Consider the following 24,445-nt stretch of genomic DNA (forward strand, 5'->3'; position numbering starts at 1 on the left):
GCCTTATCCCCGCCCACTTGCAGTAGGGGCGGGGCCCTTGGGTGGGCGGGCAGTGCTGCGCTACTGCGCAGGCGCAGCTCCTCTCTTTCCCAAACCTGACCGGTTAGGCGTAAGTGGGCTATCTGAGAAGTAGGGTCTGGAACGTTTTGTGTCAAGTGACACCACTATAGATCAGGTTTTACTTGGATACACAGAAAGTCGGAATTATGAGTGATTACTTTTTTCATTCTTGTACTGCTAAAGAATCTCCCGAGATTACTCACCAGTTGAGCTGAGAACTCCGGGAGTTCTCTGCTTGCAAAGTGTGGAAATGGGAGGTTGCAATCGGAAAATGCCTTTTGCTTTGTTAGTATTATTACCGACAACGCAGGTTGCTGGCAATGGTGGTAAAGATATTTCCTAGATCCCACCCTTACTATTCTTGCTCACGCTGCCCCAGCCTGCCTGCCCTCCTTGCTTCTCCCTGAATTTGCCAGGCGTGCTACTTCCCTTAGGCCTGGATGCCCCTTCCCCAGATGTCTGCCTGGTTTTTACCCTTACTTTGTCAGTTCTCAGATTGAAGGTCACCCTTGACCACCCCAATTAAAATAGCAAGCTCTACCCCAGCCCNGCTGAACCACTTATCCTTCTTTCTTTTTTCTCTAAAATAGTCATCAACATTTATGTTGAACTACTCATTGGTATGGGCCAGGGAGGGCAGGGGCTTTGTTCTGTTTCCTGCTATAATCCCAAGGTCGTGGGACCAGACCTGGCACAGAATAAAGGATCAGTTAATGTTGAATGGATAAATATCTTGGGTTTTTTTTTCTTTTTTCATATAATGTGTTGGCAAAGTATAAAAAGAAAGAGAATACCCAGTATATGTGGAAATGTCATTTGTTACAACCTTTTTTGGGGCAAAACGGTAACATACAGGGGCGCCTGGGTGGCACAGCGGGCGTTATGGGATCGAGCGCCACATCAGGCTCCTCCGCTATGAGCCTGCTTCTTCCTCTCCCACTCTCCCTGCTTGTGTTCCCTCTCTCGCTGGCTGTCTCTATCTCTGTCATATAAATAAATAAAATCTTTTAAAAAAATGGTAACATACAGGAAAAGTTCAAATGCACATACCCTACGATTCCCAAATCCCATGATATATAATATAGATAATTGCAGAAAAACACAAATATGTTCACTGATATATTGCTTATACGTAATAATGAAAAGCTGCATACAATCTAATAATATTATCTCACTTTTTAAATACAATGGATCTGCAAGAGCTACAGGCTCAGAGAGGAGAACTTGGAGTGTTCAGCGAACTGACAGTGGTTCGGTAAGGATGGAGCCAAAAAGTCGAGATGGAAATGTGAGAAACTCAAAAGCTATATTCTAAAGAGTTTGGCTTCTGTGCTACAGGCGATCCAAAGCCTTTGAAGGAAGTGATGCAGTCAGATTTCGTTTCCCAAAGCTTTCTGTGGCTTTAGGATAGAGATGGGCTGTGCGTGGCCAACTGGAGAAAATTAAGACTGGTGGCAAGTTACTTCCACAGGCCAAGCAAGATAATACCATGATGGCCCTGGATATGAAGAGAGGCAGCTGCTTCCTACCATCGCCGCCCAGAAGAGGCGCTAATAGACCTGTTTTATTGAGATGATTGGATGCACGGGTGTAAGCTACATACTTCCCAGCTGTCTGACGATATAATTCAAGAAGACAGGGAACCTAAGAGGTTAAAATCGGTTAGACGCGCCAAGAGCATTCATGTGTTAAACTTGGACATGTAGTTACGTGTCTTTGAGACGGTAAAGCGGAAACGTCCAGTAGGTTGCATAGGCACCTCTGGCTTTGAGGGAGTCTTCCTTTCCTCACCAGAACCGGCGCCGTCGTGCGCTGCTTCTCAGTTCTTCCAGAATCCCACATCCCACCACTCCCTCCGCGCCCCGCCCCTGGAAAGCCCTCGGGAGCTGTGCGGGCGACCCCACGCATGCGCAGTGGCACACACACGGAGACGACGTAGGGCAATGCTTTTTCCGTAACCTGAAGCGACACCCTTCTGCGTCTCCATAAAAAAGGCGGGAACTAGCCAGCAGGCTGGGGAGTGATGGGACGCGCGCCTCCGCACGTCCCGCCCATTTCAGCCTTTGATTGGTGGGTGTACTTGGCTCGTGGCGGAGGGGCCTGCCACAGAGGTTGTCAGTCTCCCGGGGGCGGGTCGGGGACGCCGGTCCGGCTCCCTCCTCCCTCACCCCCGGCTGCCGACGTGGGGAAGGCGGCCGCAGGCGGTTAGGGCCGGGGTGTGTGGGTGCCGAGAGGGAAGGGGGGATGGGAGCCCTGCGGCTGCTGGCGGTGGCCCTCACCTGCTGCTGGTGGCCGCCGGGCAGCCAGGGTAAGACCCTGCGGGGCAGCTTCAGCAGTGCCGCGGCCCGAGACGCTCAGGGCCAGAGCATCGGCCACTTCGAGTTCCACGGTAGGTGCGGGGGCGGGGAGCGGGATGCAGGCGCGTGGGCCCAGCCCGCGGGGCGCGCCTCCCCACCTCGCTTGCGGAGGCCTGGAGCCGGCGGCGGCGACGCGGGGGACTGCCCCCAGCCCCACTTGGACTTCCCGCGTCGCCGGCAGCCCACCCCCGACTGCAGCTGCCGGAATCGTGGGATGCGTTAACGCCAGCCCTGCTGTTGCTGCTCCCCGCTCAGCACCCTCCCCCACTGGTGATTGTATTCTGCACTTGAAACACCGTTTCCCCCACCCTCCCCGCACGAACGAAAGTACGGAGGACTTCCTATGCTGCATCTTTCCAGATGCTTCCCTCAAGGGAGCATCGTTTGCTCACTCCTGTCTCAGCCTGATTATATGCACTAAGGCACTGTACTTATGTCTGCATTTAAGCTCCAGAACTTAGATTTACTGGGTTTAGTCTTTGTTTTTAAGATAATTTGCTAAAACGCACTTGAAGCAGAGAGGTTTTGGAAACCAAATAAAATACCTGTTAATCTAGTGGTAACAATTGCTAGGACAGTTTGGTTACTCCACTACTGAAGGAGTAGATTTACCATGGACCAGGAGGTCTAGAACTCACTTGACAGAAATGCATTTAAGTGCGTCCTGGAAGCTTCATCATTTGTATCCTGTCTGGCTCTTCTGAAACGAGAACTGCATTTGATTCTTACTTCCTGGTCTCCCTCAAAAATCAATAAATCTTCAATGAATGAATTTGCAATTCATTCTAATTTTTGCTTTATTTGCACTCTCAAAATTTAAGTGATTTTCTTGGTACGTACTTTTGGTACTCTATTTGACTAGTATTGTATTTTAAATAATGATTTGCCTCGATAAGGTTGGTATCCTTGATTAATACAGTTTTTAGCATTAAAAGATGCAATGTCAAACTGTTGTCCCAGAGAGGATTCTTAAGAAGATAATAGAAACAAGAAGCTATTTTGGTGTAGGAAAGGAATTTAAACTGTTGCAAAATTACAGAATTGGTGGTGTAAAGGGAGGGGAACCTGAATTTTTTTTTTCTATCAAAGTGTTTAAAATATAGAAACGCTTTATTATTATTTTTTAGGTCACATTTTTAGTTTCTTTTAATCAGCTGGCTATAACTGTACTTTGAATATGAACAGTGACAGCAAAGACACTAGAATAAATGGCACAACCTGGACAGTGCTGGAAAATCTGGGATATATAGAAGCTATGACATGGGTTATCACTAGGAGAGGGACTTAGACAACCCAGATATTTCATGATTACTTGGTAAACAGGAGAAACATAGGTAGGAAATCCAGATATCTCAAGGAAGACTGAGAAATTGAGTGTTCCAAGTATATTAACACACATACACGCTCTTTCTATGTGTGTGTATATATTTTTTTATTACCAGTCTTAATGAATTTGAATTCAATAAAATAATACTAAATTATACTGAAATAATTAACTCAGTGCAATTTAAGATGTTAAACCTTCAAGTCACTTCTAAAATTTTGGATAATTTATCATGTAATCAATTTATGTAAGAGACTTGGACATTCCTTGATACATACTGTACATTTAAATTTATTTAAAATGTTTAATCAGAGTGATTATTATGATAACAAATGTGACAACAGCACAGGAGAAGAGATCTTAAAATGAAAAATGAAAACCGTATCCTGCTTTACTTTTCCTCATCCAGAGTTCCTTTGCCTAGAGGCAACTACTTTTTTGCCATTTCTGTTTAGGGCCTTCAATGTACTCAGTGTGTGCAACCAGGCTCATTCTAAGTCTCACAACATCTCTTGTTCTGCAAGTTCCTTTGTAAAAGTCACAGATGTCAAATTTTTTATCAGGTGTAAAATGTCTACCCCCAAACTAATTTGTTTAAGCTTTCTTGCTGTTAGCTATGCCTATTTTTTCCGTTAAAAGTATAATATTAACACACATATTATATTAGAAAACAAGAGAAACTTTGGTGGGAAACTTCTACAGATAGTTTATGAACAAATATTAAAGACGTGGAGTGGTTGTAAAATGAGGCAAAAATCCTGTTGTAGTGAATGTTCAGATACAGCAGATGTTATTTATTCAGTGAAATGGCATCACTCTTCATTGGAAGTGTAAGGAGACACCACACATTAATTTGGATAACTAATGTGAATAGTCTCTTGACTTGCACCTGTATGGGATGTTCATTCCAATGTGATCTACCTAGTTAAGTGAGATTTAAGAAAAACTGTCTTCTTGGGTATTCTGTAAGATTGATGAGTCACTGAACTCTGTGTCTGAAGCTAATAATACACTATGTTAATTAATTGAATTTAAATTTAAAAAATTAAAAAATAAAACAAAAAGAAAGAAAGAAAAACTATGTTCTTTAAATTCCTATTTTGATAAATAGAGGTGTTGAATTGTCTTATCATGTCAGTTCCATACAAGACCAAACTATTTAATAATTTTTGTTTTAATGTCAAGGTGACCATGCTCTTCTGTGTGTGAGAATCAACAACATAGCAGTAGCTGTTGGAAAAGAAGCTAAACTCTACTTGTTCCAAGCCCAGGAATGGCTAAAGCTGCAGGAAAGCAGTCCTGGTTATAGTTGTGGTGAAAAATTATCCAAAGCTCAGTTGACAAGTGAGTATATCTTTTTTTCTTTGATCATTAGATACATTTTTTTTCCTTCTGAATGTTGAAATCTTTGTTTTCATACCAAGATGTTTCATGACACATCGCACTGTGGTGACATTTTCTCTAGTACGTTTTAAGCTGAAGTTTTCCTTGATCAAAGGATAGAATGCCTTTCTCCTCCCCTTATCATTAAAGATTTTTGAAAAATATCCAGATAATGTATAAAGGCATGCTTCCTTCATTTGTACTTCTTAAAAGTCATCTGATTAAGACCAATATGGCGAATATATTTTGGCCCAGTGGCAGCGTGGAGTGAATAATAGCATTTATTGAATGCTTATTATCTGTTAGCACTGAGCTAATCACTAAATATGTATTATCTCAGTTAATTGTATGATTTAGCCCAAGTGACGCTGTTTTGCAACATGTTATTGGAACATGGGACCTAGTCATATGGTGACAAAGTACATCATTTTAGGATGTACCAGCACCGCATCATTTGTAAATTTATAGATTTGCCCCTGGAGAAGCTCTACTTTTATTATCCTAGTTGCCTGTATCCTTGAACCCTTCCATTCTCATCAACACTATCCCAAATATTAGGGTCCACTATCCAGAATTAGTGAAACTTTAATTTCTGTAGAAATGAAGGGCATATACCATGCTACCCATTTTACGCCTTGGAAGTTAATTGGTTGTAGGAGATACTAGGAATGTGAAGCATCCATGAGAAAAAGTAGGAATTATCCCTCTCCTTTCTTCCCCCCCTATATTTCCCCTACTGTGTTCTGCATATCAGTGAGTCTGGATCTTCTTTTAATCTAGTAAAGTAAAACATTGCCGTTTTCTGAGCTTTTAATCTTCCTAGTCTCAGCAGCTCTCTGGGTCCCTTATAAGGCAGCTAGCTAGAATAGGGGTAGGAATAGAAGCCCCCAGGGGGGCCTAGGTGCTCAGTTGGTTGAGCATCAGACTCCTGATTTCAGCTCAGGTCATGATCTCAGGGTTGCAAGAGCGAACCTCATGTTGGGCTCTGCATTCAGCACGGAGTCTGCTTGAGATTCTCACCCTCTCCCGCCCCGCCCCCTGCTGCCTCATGGTCTCTCTCTCTCTCTCAAATAAATAAATACATCATTTAAAAAAAGAGTAGAAGCCCCCCCAATCCTTGCCACTTCTTGTGGGGATCTCTTATCTAGATTAATGAGATGACTTGTGTGCTGAAGAAGTCTTGAATAACTAGATTCAGATATCAAAGAGACAGTTACATAAATTTATTTTACCTCTCCCCTGATTTTCAGAACTTACCTGGGAAATTTGTGCAAATGCTCATTATCAGTTTTTTTCTTCCTATACCAATTTGGTCATCTAAATGTTCCACATATGGACAAAAAGTTCTAGCCTTCCATTCCCACTTCTTATCATTTCCAAAACCAGTTCATCAACTTACCCATTCAAACCTGGTCCTCTTCTTCTTCTGGTGTTCCCTGTTTCAGGAGCTGGCATCACCTGTCCAGTTAAACAAGCTAGAACCCAGGGAGTCTTCCGACACTCCCTCTTTGACCTCTCTATCCCCTTCCAATCTGTCAGTAAGTGACTTCTAAATATCTCTGGAATTCATCTATTTTTCTGCGTCTCTGCCTCCACCAGGCTGTCGTAATCTTCTTCCTGTTGCAGCAGTCTCTTCTCTGGCTGCTGCAGCTGTGCTGGTGTCCCCGTAATCAGAGTGATCTTTCTGAACAGCAGATTTGATCATGTCACATTCACTTCCTCACCACACCCAGAAATACTCCAGTCATTTTCTTCTGCTCTTAGAACAAAGACAGGTCTTCTTAACCTGATCAGCAAAGCCATCCTGGTCTAGCCATTGTTTTCTCCCCAGTTCCATCTCACAGCATTGTCCCCACCTGCCTCATTTTATTCGTAAGCTTATTCTATTTCAGTGCTATCCTGGGCCTTTGCATAGACTTTTTCTCTGTTTGTTCTTCTGTCCCTCTTTGGCCCCTCCCTACGCTAAGTTGACACTTGAGTTTTTATAGCTTGTTTTCTTCCATAGCACATATTAGAGTTACCACTTACATCTTACGTATTTGTTCTAAAATCAGTCAGAGCAGCAGGGCTCTTTTGGTTTACTCTTTCACTCATTCACTTCCATTGTTTCATGTACTAGGCAAGGCACTTGTAATAAATCAGGGACCAAAATATACTCTGTTGGTCCTTAAGGTTAGTGGGGGTGACAGAAATGAATCTCATCAACGGGAATAAATGTGAAATTGCAATTGCGATAAGTACTATGAATGTTAGTTACATGGTAGTATGAAAATGAAAATTTATAATACCCAAGTACTTGGTTAAGCTTTTACTAAGTGTTTGTAGGATGAATCATAAAGCTTAGGGCTTGAAGGGTTTTTTGGTTTTGTTTTTTAATTAATTCCAGTATGGTTAATACAGTGTTATATTAGTTTCAGGCATATAATATAGTTATTACACAACTCTGTACATTGCTCATCACGATAAATGTTCTCTTAATCCCCTTCATTTTTTTTCACCCATCCCTCCACCCATCTGTCCAAGACTTACTCTTCTAACTCTGGTAAACATCAGTTCGTTCTCTGTAGTTAACAGTCTTTTTTTTTTTTTTTTCCGTCTATTTTTTCTTTGTTTTGTTTCTAAAATTCCACATACTAATGAAATCATATGGTATTTGTCTTTCTCTGACTTATTTCACTTCGCAGTATACTCTCTAGATACATCCATGTTTTTACAAATGGAAGATTTCATTTTTTTATGACTATTATTCCATTTGTGTGTGTGTGTGTGTGTGTGTATCTTTATCCATTCATCTGTCAGTGGACACTTGGGCCGCTTCCATGTTTTGGCTATTGTAAACAATGCTTCAATAAACGTAGGGGTGTGTATATCTTTTCAAATTAATGTTTTTGTATTCGTTGGGTAAATACACAGTAGTGGAATTACTGGATCATATGGTATTTCTATTTTTAATCTTTTGAGGAACCTCCATACTGGTTTGCACAGTGGCTGCACCAGTTTACGTTCCCACCAACAGTGCATGAGGGTTCCTTTTACTCCACATCCTCACCAATAGTTGTTATTTCTTGTGTTTTTGATTTTAACCATTTTGACAGGTGTGAGGTGATATCTCATTGTGGTTTTGATTTGTATTCCCCTGATGATGTGTAATGTTGAGCATCTTTTGATGTGTCTGTTGGTCATCTGTATGTCTTATTTGAGGAATGTCTGTTCATGTCTTCTGCCCATTTCTTAATGGATTATTTGTGGTTTTTTGGGTGTTCAGTTGTATAAGTTCTTTGTATATTTTGAATACTAACCCTCATTTGCAAGTATCTTCTCCCATGTTGTCTTTTTGTTTTGTTAATTGCTTCCTTCACTGTGCAGAAACTTTTTATTTTAATGTAGTCTCAATAATTTATTTTTGATTTTATTTCCCTTGACTCAGGAGACATATCTAGAAAAATGTTGCTACAGCTGAGGTCAGAAAAATTAGTGCCTGTGCTCTCTTCAAGGATTTTTATGGTTTCGGGTCTCACATTTAGGTCTTTAATCCATTTTGAGTTTATTTTTGTGTGTGGCGTAAGAGAGTGGTCCAGTTTCATTCTTTTGGATGTAGCTGTCCAGTTTTCCCAACATCATTTGTGGAAGAGATTGAGGGGTTTTTTTGGTTGGTAGGTTGATCGCTTTGTATTTGTTCTTTTTCTTCCAGTAAAAACTTAGCAGGCGATTTAAAGCTTTGAGCTATAGGAACTGATTTAGTTTTTTATATTACCTGGTTAATGTTATACCATACACTATATACACTTGCAGAAACAATTTTTGTATCAGTCATATACTTTCAGTCACAGACCTTATATGTGCAGCGAGAGTATGGTACAGTGGATAGACTGCTAAACTGAGAATCACTGCCTGTCTTCTTCAAGCCTCACTTTACGTATCTGTACAACCAGAAAGTTGGGTAAGTTTTCGTTAAGGTTCCTCAAAGTCCTAAACTGCTACAATTTTAATTATAACTCTTGAGGATGGAGATCCATATATATAGGTCTATAACTTCCAAAATCTCTTGCAGTTGTTTCTTAGACTATTTTTCCTTCTCTGTTGTTCTGTTGAGTGCAAAGGTATTCTTTGGAATTATTGGAATGGAAGATCTCTGGAAATAGAAATTTGTGAGGAATGAAGATTGTTTTGTTAAATTATGGGACCTGAAATAAATTAAGTACTGGTGATATATATATATATATATATATATAAATAAATATATAAATATATATACATACGTATATATATATATATATATATACACACACACATATATATACATACATATATATATATGTATATATATATATATTGCTTTCTGCAAATTTCATCAACTCTTTTCCCAGCAACAAAAGCCAAGTCTTAAGAAAAGCTATATTCTCTACTTTTACATATTAGTTGTCATATTTATAGTATGTTATTTTTCAGGAGCTTTGGTGCATTGAAACAAAAAGCATATCCTTAAATTCATGACAATGTAGTAGTATCACATGTTTTTAAATGATTTCTTGTAGAAATAATTCTCATTTCCTGGCCATTAATGAGACTTTTAAGAATTAATTGCCTTTCACCTACTTGATAATGAGTTCATTAACTATGCCAAACTCCTATGTAAAACCTTACTGCTGCCATGAACTATGAAAAGACTAGCAGATTTGAAAAATTCTGTAGTATCAAATGTTGCTTGTGAGTATACATTCCCCAAGTTAATGTTTGAGAAATCATTTTTCATTTTTCCTCTTTCAGTAAAGTCATAAAACATCAGATTTTTTAAAAAATGATAACTATTTTGTAGGTTTTTAAAGCAAGCAAATGAGGCATTTAAAAGCACTGAAAATTATGGCTTTATGTAAAAAAATTGACAGGGAGGTTCAGGTCACAAGAACTAAATATTTTGCTTACGAAACATTTTCAGTATTGTCTTTTTATGTCATTTGCACAAAATTTCCTTTTTTACATTTGGTGTATTTTATAAATTATTTAAAGGTGTTAACATTTTACTATTCTGTGCATTTTCTTTTATAACATGATGGGGCAGCTAGCCATGTGACACCATTCTGTGCAATTCAAGTTTTGTTAATATGTGAAATACTAATTACATCAGCATGGAATATGCATGCTCTGTGGTAACTCTTTTGTCTCAAAAACAATGAACATACAGTTTTGTCAAGATGCTTGTTTCCCAGGCTTGCTAAAAAAAGGCCACAAGACAAAAAACTGAAGGCCAATATCACTTTTTGAAGCACACTTTTGTTTTTATTTTATGTAAATCTGCATAATTGAAAATGAAACATTGAAAAGTATATTGGTAAAAAATACAATGGTTAATTTTTATGTTGTTTTATCTAAGAAAAAAGTGCAAGTGATAAAATGGCAACATATCAGAACCTTTATATTATAAGGTCCAGATTATGTAATTGTAAGCTGCAGATTTCAAAAGCCTAATTTCTGAGCCACTGTTCATCATATATTGAATTCTTATTAAAGGTCTTCAAATATTTAACAAAAACTAGAGTCTTTGCTACATTTTTCAAGAAGCTATATACAGTAAAAAAGTAAACAAACCAAAAACAATAGTATAAATGTCAGCTAAATTAATACAGCCCCAAAAAACAGTGCTGTGGCATTGTTAATAAATTCATCTTGTTCGCTTTAACCACTGTTAATTAAATTCCCAGTTGTAAAGTCTAAATCCTCAAAATTTGAATCCCGACTAGATAAATCTGTATCTCATTTATAAAGACAACTTGTAAATAGCATTTTTTAACATTTTATTTGGAAAGTTTTCAATCATACAGATAAGTCGAAAGTGGTAGTACAACTAACATCGGTATATCCTTTGCTTAGATTAAATAATTGTTAATATTTTGTTACATTTGCTTTATATTTGTATGTGTGTGATTTTGTTTTTAATCAAGGCATATGAAAATAGGCTGTGGGTGTCATGAGCACTTCTCCATAACAACAATACCATCATGACACCTAAGAAAATGAGTAAGTTCATAATGCCCCCATGTAAATCCCCATGTTTATATCAGGAAGTGTCTTTTAGTTTATTAGAAAGCATTTTTTCTTCAATTGATAAAAAGATCAAGACTAGCTGGCATGCTGTGGGGGCAATCTAGAGTTGGGACTTGGGCCCATCATAATCTTATATTTTAAGAATACTCTACTTTGTATAGAATCAGGCTCTTTACGTAGAATTTTCATATGCTGTCTCATTTGCTCCTCACAAGAGCTCTGAGTTAGGCCAGGTATCTTAATTTTACTGCTGAGGAAACACATTCCGAGAGGTTAAGCAATTTATGTGCAGAGTCGCCAGGTTATTAAGTAATAGCACCAAGACTTACTCTTCTAACTCTTCTATTCTTTTTATTATACATAGCGTTTGAGACAGTACTGTCGTACAGCTTCATGGTATTGTTAGTGAGTGCCTCTTAAGTCAGAATCGTAGTTTCAGGTTTGGAAGGCATCTTAGACATCATTAAGTGTTTCTCAAAGGAGGTGCTATTGGCATTTTGGGCAGAACAGGTCTTTATTGTGTGAAACTTTACCTTGGATTGCATGAAGCTTAGCACAGCCTCCCTACGAGGACCTTCTCAACTATTGTGACAACAGAGCTTGTCTCTATACATTGCAAATGCACTGGAGGGGAGCCAGGATTACCCTGGATTGAGAAACATTTATTAGTATAACTGCCTCTTTTAAAGAAAGGAAAAGGAGAATTAACCTTTATTCAGCAATTACTGTAGGACAGGTATCATGGTAAGTGACTCATATAACTTAGTCCTTCCATCAGCTCTTTGCTGTAAGTATTAGCTTCATTTTATAGATGAAGAAAGTGTCATTACTTATATAACTTGCCCAAGGTCACACAGAAGGTAAGGAAGTATTAGAGTCAGGATTCAAACACAGATCTGTGTGATGCCAGCATTCATGAGCCTCCCCATTCCCCCACTATATAGACCTGACTCTGGAGAACAACTCATATATTTCAGTAATTTCTACTTTTCCCCTTTCGGTACCTTTTGAAAGAATAATCAATGAGAAAAAGATTTTGGAAAATCTTTTGAAGGTATTTGTGGGTCATAGTTTTTAGATATAATGAGTCTGTGAGTTGAATGTTCCATTTTAAATTTAACTCAAATATAATTTTCAAAAATGTCACTGCAGTTGTTACACAGTGTTGTGAATGTACTTAATGCCACTGAACTGTACACTTCAAAATGGTTAAAATGGTAACTTTTGTGTTTATGTATATTTTACCACAATAAAAAATTCTTAGTGTTACTAATCCACTTGAAAACTTTGAAATATTGGAAATTCAGAGTGAAAATATCATTGAAACCATTCTACTCATCTGTGGTGTTTCACAGTACTTTTATAGGGACTCCTTTGGTGAGGATATGTTATTTTATCTGCCTTATGATTTGCAGGCCTTATTCCGGTACTACACCAGGGCTTGGATTTTCAAGGTAGTAAGAACAAAACAAAAGAATTCTAACTGAGTTGATTAGATAACTGAAACTATGAATACATTTGAGAGCTCTGCTTTGAAAGTGCTATTTTCTTTCTCTTTAAAGTGACCATGAATCAGACTGAACATAATCTGACCGTGTCCCAGATTCCATATCCACAAACATGGCACGTGTTTTATGCAGACAAGTATACATGCAAAGATGACAATGAGAATTCTCAGGCGGAAGATATCCCATTTGAAATGATGCTACTAAACCCAGATGCCGAAGGGAATCCATTTGATCATTTTAGTGCTGGAGAATCTGGTAAGAATATATACCTAAGTATATGTCTTAAATATAGAAAAAACTTACAAATACCTTCATGTTATGTCTTTTGAATATTAAAAATTAAAAACAACTTAAGTATCCAACAGTAGGCAGATGGTAAGTGAACCCTCTTCTAGTATTTTAATAGCCATACTGTTAACTTAGAAGAGGAGAACACTAAATTTTATATTTTATGATTTCAAGTATGTCAAAAAATACAGAGAATTAAGCTGAAAGAAGTACAAAAATATTAGTAGATTGTTTTTATATTTTGGGTAGTAGAATTATGGATTTTTAGTTTTCTCTATGCATTCTAAACCCTTTTGTTTTTATGATAACGTAGCATTATTTTTATAAACAGAAAAATGCTAATGAATTGAGCAATCTAAATTAGAAAATCAATTTTTAAATGAGATGGAAATTGCACTATTTTATATGGCTGTCCTTTCACCAAATTGTTTAAAGAGATTACGGATTGTCTTCTTGGGAACTTGCAGCCATTTTAGGAATGATCAAAGTTTATAATGTTTTCCAAAATCCGATTTACTACCATGAAATATTTCATCAAAATTGTATGTTGACTGTGTATTGCCCTACAGAGGTAAGATTCCTAGCCCAAACAGAAATGAACGACTTCTTATGATTAATGATAAACATGCTATACAGTATTATAGCAGATTTGTAAATTAACATGTCAGAATGAAGACTAATATTGTAGGATGTCTATCAAAGAAGAGGATTAGGAGTTTACTCTTAATGAGTTCATTATCCATTTGGAAGAATCAGTCTGCTTAGAGAGAAATTCAATCCCATTAAATCTCATTGGCCATCAGGGAGAGTGGGTGCAGGTAGAAAGAAATTAAGGCTACATTAGATGAAACTGATTATTTAGTTCAAAGTGTAAATTGCCACAGCTGGAAATGTCACTCAAGGAACATGTGTTGTAGACAGTAGGTCAGCAGTAACATATCTCTTTTTTTTTTTTTTTAAAGATTTTATTTATTTATTTGACAGAGATAGAGACAGCCAGCGAGAGAGGGAACACAAGCAGGGGGAGTGGGAGAGGAAGAAGCAGACTCATAGCGGAGGAGCCTGATGTGGGGCTCAATCCCAGAACGCCGGGATCACGCCCTGAGCCGAAGGCAGACGCTTAACCGCTGTGCCACCCAGGTGCCCCACCAGTAACATATCTCTTAACATATGAAGAGATAAATTTTTAAAATATCTTTTAGTGTGAAAAAAATATTTACATAGTGACAGAATAGAGAGCCAAACATTTTTAAATAGTTAAATTTAAAAGTTCTTCCTGTGAAGGAAATGACAGAAGGGTAAGCTACTCAAGTTATTTTTGAATGCAAATGAACTTAAAGGTTAAATTTTACTTAATAGTAATTTGGATCAGTATGGATCATTATTGGAAGTCAATTCAGTCCTACTATGTCTTTTATCTTTATTTACTTATTATTATTTTTTAGAGAAGGGTGGGAGGGAGGGAGAGAGAGAGAGACAGAGGGAGAATTCCAAGCAGGCCCCAAGCCCCCAGCACAGAGCCCTGCTCAAGGCTCGATCTCATGACTCTGCAATCATGTCCTGAGCTAAATCAACAGTCAGATGCTTAACGAACTGAGCCACCCAGGTGCCCTATTTTTTTTATCTTTATAAAAGATGTTGACATTTATTTTCTGTATTTTGGAAAGGCATTGATGAAAACCAGGTCTACTGATAGCATTGGATGGACAGGTGCACTAAATTGCTTGTAAAGTCCCTTTTAACCCTAAGTCTTTAATATTTCATATGACCGTTATTTTTAGGACTAGTAAAGGCTCAGCAGAAAATAACAGTCTGCTGCATTCACTGTATGTGCAAACACTACAGCCTGTAGTGTAGTCGATCCAAAAGCCCTTTCCCCTCTGGCCTTCCTGGCAATTTGCCTGTAGCTTAAGAGGTTGTTTTATTTATTGTGTGGATCCACGAGACTCTACTAAATCCTTATCCAGGTTCCCATTTTTGGTCTCTTTCCTCATTCCTGATTAGACATCTGAACATTGACTGTAGGCCGTAGAGTGATCAGATTTGTGGCACCTGCCCCCCTTGGGCCACTGAATGTCAGCCATACTTGCCCAGGCTCACCCTGAACCTTGCCCACATTTTCCAGTGTTTTTCCGGCATTCTGAATTATGGCTAGCTTTTTCTTTAGGGTTCACATGAACCATTCTAATTCAGCTCCCCAGACTCTTTCTGACGTACCTTCTCCAAGACTGATTTTGATTTGATGCTTATGTTTATGTTTAAAATCTCTTATAGTAGGGGCGCCTGGGTGGCACAGCGGTTGGGCGTCTGCCTTCGGCTCAGGGCGTGATCCCGGCGTTATGGGATTGAGCCCCACATCGGGCTCCTCCACTGTGAGCCTGCTTCTTCCTCTCTCACTCCCCCTGCTTGTGTTCCCTCTCTCGCTGGCTGTCTCTGTCTCTGTCGAATAAATAAATAAAATCTTAAAAAAATAAAAAAATAAAATCTCTTATAGTAGAATGGAGAGAGTTACGTTGGTCATGTCATCAACAATATTTAAATGAGGGGCAAAAACCTCACTACAGTATGTATTTTCATTAAGCATGATTCTGTGCAAGGCTAATCTGTGGGGATTGATCATTAACAAGTAGCAGACATACTTAGAAGTATTCAAAGTTGTTATATGGCTGGCTTAATTCCTAGGGATCACATCATTTTATTGATTAAGGTGCCTAAAACCCTTAAAATATAATTAGCTCTACATCAGAGTCTAAATCAGTGGTCCTCAGCCCATCACTGTGTATCTGGAGAGCTTAAAAAAAAATACAAATGTCCATCCCCTGAGACTCAGATTTGGTTTTGGAGTGAAAGCCAGGCAACTGTGGTTTGTCAAAGCTCCAAGTTGATTCTAATGTGCAGAACCAGTGATCTAAAAGTCCATATCCCAGGTGCGTGGGTGGCTCAGTTGGTTGTGCGTCTGCCTTTGGCTAAGGTCGTGATCTCAGGATTCTGGGATCAAGTCCCACATCGGGCTCCCTGCTCAGCAGGGAGTCTGCTTCTCCTCCCTCTGCCCTTTCCCCTCTCTCGTGCTCTCTCTCGCTCTCTCTCAAAATAAATGAATAAAATCTTTTTAAAAAGTTAAAAAAAATAGAAGTCCATATCCCACATTGTTTTGGTGTTGTATTGGTTTTAGAGCAGAGCCTTGAGAGGGATTCTTCCTATTCTGTAGCCTCAGGTATGGAATTTCTTTCCAGGGAATAATCCCTAGTTAGTTCATTTTAGAAACTTTGCTTATTTGTCTAATTTTCTGCCCTGAGTAGGGAAGATTGATTTGCTATGGTTTTTACTGAGAATTGACTATTAAGCCGTATGTCTAAGGAGTTTGAATTAGAATAACCTGGTGTGGATAGCTGCAATTAATGTTACATGTTATTCCAGTTAGACTTTATAATTTGTTTTCTTTCAAACAACTTACGTATTTTGTATCTATCAGGCTTTTGGTTAATCTCCTATTTTACAGATTGGCCTGTGTTTAAAAAAAAACACTAAGGCAAGGATAATGCCACTTGACAAGGTATACTACATAGGAATATTATGTTTTAAGGTAAAATAAAGTAAAACTGCGTCTTAAAAAAATTAGAATCTTCATTGACAATATTTGTGGTCTTGTTAGAGACCAGAAGAAGTGCTCAGAATCCCAAGAGTTAAAGCTTTATCATCTAAAGTAGGCTGGTTTTCATCGGAATAATATTGTGGTATTATTCTCTGTCACATCTGCTGTCTCATTGTTTCTAAAATTCCAGATATTAGCTCTGGTAACATGTTGGAATGCTTTTGGTTTCAAGTAATGGAAAACTCTCATGCAAGTGGGATAGACATTAAGGAGATTATCTTACATAACAAGAATTTCTGAGGCTTCTTCACGGGGGTTTATTCAGCGTCTCTGTACCCTCCCATGTTCAGACCGCCATCTTTGTCCTTAGGCTAGTGCCCCCGTGTTCTAAGGTAACTGCAGTTCACTTTGTGGGCATCACATCTAGGTAATGACAAAATGCAGTATCTCTTTTTTGAGAGCAACGAAACCTTTCTCAGAAGCTCCCGTGTCAGATTTCACTGGCTAGAGCTGGGTCATGTGTCCTTGCTCTGCAACATCTTAAGAGAAATGGAAGCGAAGGTGTCAGAAGAAGGATAAGGGTAGACTAACATGTCAAAGTAAAGGGTTAGGCTCACCTCTTACTGGCAGGGGTGTTGGAATTTCTGTGATCAGTGGAGGCTAATCAGGATATGTCTTGAAACCCTTGCAGGTGGTGTGGACATTGGGGTAGTCAGGAGTATTCCAGCGCTGCAGTCACCCAGTGATTCTCCCCTTTTTTTACCCCCTTTCCTCCCACTCCCATCATGTAGCTGGAGCTGAGTTTTTTGAAGCTGTTCTGTAAGTTTTCTTCCTGCTGAATTTTGCCAGTGCTTCGTCCCATTAAGCTGTCCTTAAAATCTACACATTTCCTTATAACATACATGTTTGCCACATGTTGCTTGCTTATTTGACAGTATTTTTCTTCTTTTGTGTATGGATGAGATTTAATACTTTAGTACGCCTGTCTTAAAATTAGAATTTAATTTCACAGTGAACAAATATAGATTGCTCTCTTGAGAAGGATGGTGACAGAATAAAGGCAAAGTGGACCACTGAAGAGAAAAAAACAGACTTCTTTTTTCTAGAAGGGATTTATTTAAGAGAACAGTGCATGCAAAATCAGCATTTGATCTTTAGACTGTCTTGTGGACAGGGCCAAGGTAAGAGTCATGAATGAATACAGTACAGGACACAAATGTCCTGCACTAGTTCAAGTTATTCAGTATATCATCTGAGTGAAATAATTCCTTGCTTATAATGTTAGCTTTTCTGGAAGGCACATTTAATATTGAATAATCCTGTTTTGTGCTACTGACATATGTCTTCTTTTCACACGTACCTTCCTCCCCTGTTATTCTGATTACTCAGTAAATAGTCTGAGGATTTTCTTTTTGTCCTGGATTTGTAACCTAGTGGAGCCTGAAACTTTATCTGGTAATGGATACTCTGTAAAGTATTATAAGTAAGTAAAACAAAAGAATGCCATATTTAATTCTTTATACTAAGAAGGAAAAACAAAAACCGAGATTCAAAAGACAGGACAACATAAAGAATTTTACTGACCCACAGTGGTAATACATTTAGCATATTTTCTGTCTTGTTCCATTACTGTAACAATCCCGGGCTTATTGTCCCATTATTTCTAAAGCTGGAATACTTTCTATGTAAGGAGTTGAAAAAGAAATTATGCCTTTTCAGTTTTTTGATCTTCTCTTCTTGAAGTACTAAACATGCCTTTTTACCTGAATGGGAGGAGTAACTAGCGACATTTATATACGCAGAGCAGGAGAGACACCCAGTGGCTGAAATACTACTCTCTCTCTCTCTCTCTCTCTCTTTTTCCTCCTAACCATTCCAAAAACATGATTTGAGATTGAACAGTTTATTGACTGTTTTTCCTACTACATGCGTTTTCTGGATTGCTTTTTCAAAATTAATACCCCCTTCTCTGCCTGTTGATCGGAATTTACCTCAGAAGGGAAGCTGGAGCGGATTCAGCGCTCATGATGGGGTGGAAGTGATCGCAGTTCAGACTGCTCACCCACAGCTGCCCGCGCTGTTCTCCAGTGTTACTTAGATACAGTATAAAATCTTAGTATTAGGGACTAGCTCTCTATGTAACCAAGTCAATGTGAGTAAGCTGTTCAACTCAAAGCTGGCCCTCTAGTTTATGATAAAAATTTTCTGAAATTTCTGAAAAATGAAGACACAGTCAGAAGATTCCAGGTAATGCAGAAAAAGGGGGTGTTTATCTTGTGGATGCATGAAGACTGTACTGGCAAGCTGTTAGTAGAAACTAGAGGCTGCTTAACGACTGGCACCGTTTGTAATATAAAGTCTGCTCGTTTACTTTGTTCTTGTCTTTACCAGCCAGCTCCCTTTGCTTATTCAAAATTTCGGCTTACTCAAAATATTTATGTCACTGTGGCCTGATCTGCTGTCTTTGGTCTGTCCCAGCATCAGCTCCTTTCAACTTCAGTTTCTGTTGCTTGATTTCTTCCATGTTTTGTGGTTTCATTTCCTGAGAGAATATGATTAGCCTGACTTACTTTTGAGAACCACATTAGTCTGGTGGCCAGCGGCTAGTCTTCAGATTGGTGGCCGTTCAGTCAGGTATTACAGTCTTAGTCAGCTGCGGAGTGGAGTCTCATGGTCTCCATAGGATTTCCTCTTTGAAAGAGCTGAAGACAGTTTACTTCAGAAGGGGACTCTGGTCATAACAGGTATTTGGAAACTTTGTCCAACTGGAAATGTCATGGTACATTCCAGAGCTGTGTTTTTGCATCAGTCACCTGATGGGCTTATTAAAACATAGCTTGCTGCTCCCCTCTCCCAGAATTTTTGATATAGTAGAGCTGGGATAAGGCCCCAAAATGTGCATTTCTATTTCTCACAAGTTCCCAACTAATGCCACTGGCCCAGGGATCATACTTTGAGAACCATTGTCAGGGTGTATTAAACTATTGTTGATGAAATCTTCCTAAATTTCATGCTAAAGTAATCCACTTTGGGGGTAAAAAATATGTCTAACTGAATGCCAAAATCCTTGTTTTAATTTACTGTTTTCTAACAAAACTGTGTCTTATGGTTAGTCTTCGGGCTTATCCCCTGACCACGATGCTTTTTTATAGATTGATTTTACCTACTTTAGTTTAATCTGCCTTCTTACATTTAAATCTTTATCCCAAAGTAGGAAATTATTTACATTTTAACAATTTCCCTTTTTTTCCATGCAAAAGTGAATGCTCTGACTCCAATTAAAAAAGCAAGTTCTAGAAATATATTGAAGGATGATTTGAAAGCAACCCCACACTATGACTGGCTTTGTTGTACTGAAGGAAACTCCTTTCTTCTCTTCACAGGGTTACATGAGTTCTTTTTCCTCTTAGTCCTGGTGTACTTTGTGCTTGCTTGCATTTATGCTCAGTCATTGTGGCAGGCTATCAAGAAAGGAGGGCCCATGCACGTGATCCTAAAGGTTCTGACAACGGCGCTGCTGCTACAAGCCAGCTCAGCTTTAGCCAATTATATTCATTTCTCCAGGTAACTCGAAACCACTAAAACTGTGTTCAGCAGTACATCTAATTAATCCTAATTAGTTTGCCAAAATTATGCTTGCTTTGATTATGAACCATCTTTGCGCATTTGTAATTTACACTAATACTCTTCTCTTCAATTCCTCAGTTACTCCAAAGATGGAATAGGGATACCTTTTATGGGAAGTTTGGCAGAATGTGAGTATCTTTCTGAGATGGGTTTTTTGAAACCTCAACTTCCTATCTGCTTCTGGCTTGTTTTCCTTCTTTGTAAATTATTTTTGTCCTGATACAATTTTTCTATCCAGGGTTGGTTAGAATTCAACCCAACTGAAAAGAGGATCACAGTTTTCGTTCCCATATGTCCCATTTAGTTCCTTCTTGCTGATAGGTAATGTGCGTAGTTCTTCATTGGTTTTGGAGCATACTTATATGCCTTTTCTCAGTTATCTCAATGAAAACTCAGTGAAGTAGAGGTGTTTATCCCTATTTTGCACATAAAGAATCTGGGCTCATTGACAGGAAGCACATTTCCAAATGTCAGCAGCTGTTGAGCAGTAGAGACCAAACTCAGACCCAGGTTTTCTGATCCCAAAGCTGAGGTGGTTTTCCTATTTTCATCCCTTTTTAAACTTTTTCTATTTCTGACGCAGAGCCAGAGAGTATACTATACCTATAATCGAATTGACCTCACAGCTTCATTCTTTTATTTGTATGAAGAACTTTGATGAAGTAATTTTTCAACTAGGCATGATGGGGAAAATATTTAAAAGTTCCCATAAACTGTAATGCCATTCTCAGTCCCAGAAAAATACTCAAGATTTGTTCTAAAAAAGCAGATTCTGAATATGAAACCATTCTAGGATTTACCTTTTAAAATATTTCCATAATTCTCTTTTGGTCTCATCTCTCTTCATTTAATAGGATAGCTCAATGTAATCTCTGTAATGATTTCAGGACCCATTTATCCTCCTCGTGTTAAGACTTTAAACCTTCTAGAATCTTTGTTTTCCTACTGAAGAGGATGTGTACTGGTCATTTCTTGGACATGAGCGAGAGTTGCTTCTCCTGTTGAACAGCATTGAGAGCTCTGGCTTCTCCTGCCCTTGTCTCTTAGGTGACTCAGAATATTTAATAGAACTATAGAATTTTAAAGCTGAACAGAACCTGAGAAATAATTTAGCTGCTGCATTTTGAGAGGCAAAGCAAACAAAAGCCCAGCAGTGGAAGCTACTACTAAAACCAAGGACTTTTGAATTTCTGTGAGTGTCTGCTGTATACAAAATAGTGTTTTAGGCTGTCTGGCATCTTCACTGTATGTTAAAAAGCAAAAGTTACTATTTTTTTTATTAAACTACAATAAATGTTGCTAGATTTTGGTGTTCTGACAACAGGTTTAATCAGTTAAATGATTAAAATGTCAAGATTTTTTTTTTTTTAAAGATTTTATTTATTTATTCGACAGAGATAGAGACAGCCAGCGAGAGAGGGAACACAAGCAGGGGGAGTGGGAGAGGAAGAAGCAGGCTCATAGCGGAGGAGCCTGATGTGGGGCTCGATCCCATAACGCCGGCATCACGCCCTGAGCTGAAGGCAGACACTTAACCGCTGTGCCACCCAGGCGCCCCAAAATGTCAAGATTTTTAATAAAATCACACAGACTGGGATTTTTTTGTGACCTCTGTATTTTATGTACAATTAGTTATTTTTCAGTGACAGATATGCAGTTTTCTACCTGTGCTTACAGTTATAGTGTTCTGTCAATATGTGTCTTAGTATACAAAGAAATGTTTTCCCCCCAGGTATTTGTTTTTGCTAACTAGCAACTTATGCAGGACTATTCCTTTGGCTGACTTCTTTAAGTATCTGAGTATGTATTGTGAGGGGTTTAATAAAAGTAATTGGCATCACAGTCACTTACAATCTGTGATGTAAGAAAATCATGCTTGATCTGAAAGGCCATGACATTTTGTACCATTCAAATGTAGTAACAGTTTATTATCAGATTTCACTATTACAAATATATGACCACAAATGTGGAGAATCCAGTTTTAATTTGGATGGCAGAGTAGAGGGAAAATGGTCAAAATATATCTGGAAAGGTGTATCATTAATAGGTTTTCAGCTTGTAACTGTTTAATATATTGTAGTACAGCTTGTTTTACCTGTTTCTGCAAGAATATCTTTATATAAAAGAAGTAAAAATTGTAGACATCAAAGGTATATACGCTGGCAATTTCAGGAAAATTTCACTTTGTTAAATTCTGATCGCGTTTATTCCAAAATCCACATCAAAATACCCTGTGATGAGATAAGAAAGTGGTCATCTTCTTTAAGTCAGTAAATACTAGTTTCCAAAATAAAAATGCGTGGAACTTGGAGTATTTATAGATTGTTGTTTGCTCCAAGCAGAACTGGATGGGTGGTCTTGTTGCCTCCTTTTTGTAAAGTAGCGGCCTTCCCCTGCAGTGTCAGTGATGGCCACCTGGTGGCGCGTCACACTAACGCAGGGAGAGTTTCATTTGTCTTTCAGACTCTCAACACTAAAGCCAACTTCTTTGAGTGTTACAGCACCCGTGTATTTTATTGTCATGCTACTTCTTGTTAATAGTTTTAGAAAATAAGTTCACATTATATAATTCAACCACCAAAAAATAATTAACAACCTGGAAATGAAGACATTGGTCTTCTCCACATTGCAGAAATTACATTTAAAGTGTGTTTATTTTGGGGCGCCTGGGTGGCACAGCGGTTAAGCGTCTGCCTTCGGCTCAGGGCGTGATCCCGGCGTTCTGGGATCGAGCCCCACATCAGGCTCCTCTGCTATGAGCCTGCTTCTTCCTCTCCCACTCCCTCTGCTTGTGTTCCCTCTCTCGCTGGCTGTCTCTGTCTCTGTCAAATAAATAAATAAAATCTTTAAAAAAATAAAAAATTTTAAAAAAAGTGTGTTTATTTTAATAAGCAGTTATAGAGAACAGTATTATGTAGTTAGAAAAGCTAAGAAAAATGGGAGACACAAAGAGATTTAAAGTTGGTCTTAATAAAGATATATATATAGAGAGAGAGACAATTGCCATTGTTCTGTTTTCAGAAATGTTTACAAACTTAATGACAAAATTTGAATTTTTAGAGTTGTACTTGAATATCTCTTATTATTGAATTATTATTGAATTTTATCAACTTCTTTGAAAATGCCTATCTTCTTGTGCTTAAAAAAATAATTATATTCTCAGTGCAAAAAGGACCAAATCCTTTATATTATGAAAACTTGGTTGACTTTGGTTTTCATTTCCCATTAGTTTTTGACATTGCTTCCCAAATTCAAATGTTATACCTGCTTCTGAGTCTATGCATGGGTTGGACAATAGTCAGAATGAAGAAATCTCAAAGCAGACCTCTCCAGTGGGATTCTACTCCTGCATCTACTGGTATTGCTGTATTCATCGTCATAACACAGGTGAGCATTGATACTCAGGGTTTGTACTTTGCAATATGCAAAAATGCAAACTTGAACATACCTCATTTCAAAAGTGAAATTTGGGACCCATGAGAAGTTTTTCATTTTAAAGTATGAATTTAAAGAGTGATAGATCAAATAACCTGTAATGTTCTGAGCGCTAGTATATGTAGATTGCAGAATTTAGTTATAATTTACTTGAATTTGAGCTTTCAATCAGCTTATTTAAAAATGTGCAGAAAGCTTCATATTAGGATAGATTCTCATTTCCTACTTAATAGCTTTCTTTCATATTTTCTAACACATAGTAAGAACTCAGCATTTTAAATGTGTGAATCAGTGAATTTGAGATTCATCCATGGGCAAGGATTTTTAGCTCCAGTTCTGTTACTTTATACATGAAAGAATTCAAATGAATATCTGAGATTAGTGAAAAAGCAAAATACAGAACAAGAAAGAATGTGATCTAGTTTTTGAAAACAAATCCAAAAACAAATATAGTCTTTTAGAAGATTTAGTTCTCTTAGCTCTTTGTTTGTTTTCTTCTATTCTAGGATTTCCATAAGGCTATGTGCAATGGATTTTATAAAAATTTTTAAGGAAAGTATAAACAAAAATTTATCCTAAGTTTGTGACCATCATTAGCTGTAGATGAAAGTGAAATCTACACCTAGGCTCTATCAAGCACATTATAATCTAAGTTTTAATGCATTAAGTAAAGTGAAAAATTCATTAATGAAGGATAAGTCCTGTGCTTTATTCATCTTTCTACTCAGTATTTATTTAGTATAGTAGGTGCTAAGTGAAATAGGTATATTGACTTTCATGACTGAGTTAGAAAGAGACCTGTCACAGGTGGCGATATTTAGTTAGGAAG

General features: G+C 38.1%; 1 protein-coding gene across 4 annotated transcripts in view; it reads left to right on the forward strand.

The window, feature by feature from the left end:
- The first annotated feature begins 2,204 nt into the window (after nt 1-2,204).
- The window catches only part of GPR180 (G protein-coupled receptor 180), a 40,210-nt gene continuing 17,969 nt past the window's right edge, over nt 2,205-24,445 (forward strand). For 2 of the 4 annotated variants that reach the window (XR_005833126.1, XM_040623834.1), the window contains exons 1-6: nt 2,208-2,449; nt 4,927-5,085; nt 12,729-12,929; nt 19,938-20,118; nt 20,260-20,309; nt 23,411-23,568. Coding sequence is in view for 3 of the 4 variants with exons in the window: in XM_040623834.1 (XP_040479768.1) it covers nt 2,305-2,449; nt 4,927-5,085; nt 12,729-12,929; nt 19,938-20,118; nt 20,260-20,309; nt 23,411-23,568 (894 nt within the window). In the remaining variant the exon portion in view is untranslated. Of the gene's footprint in view, nt 2,450-4,926; nt 5,086-12,728; nt 12,930-19,937; nt 20,119-20,259; nt 20,310-23,410; nt 23,569-24,445 lie in introns of all 4 variants that reach the window. The other 2 variants (XM_040623837.1, XM_040623845.1) reach the window with 2 other exon arrangements.

This window comes from Ursus maritimus, unplaced genomic scaffold (assembly GCF_017311325.1).
Source record: "Ursus maritimus isolate PB19 unplaced genomic scaffold, ASM1731132v1 scaffold_10, whole genome shotgun sequence".
NCBI classification, from domain to species: domain Eukaryota; kingdom Metazoa; phylum Chordata; class Mammalia; order Carnivora; family Ursidae; genus Ursus; species Ursus maritimus.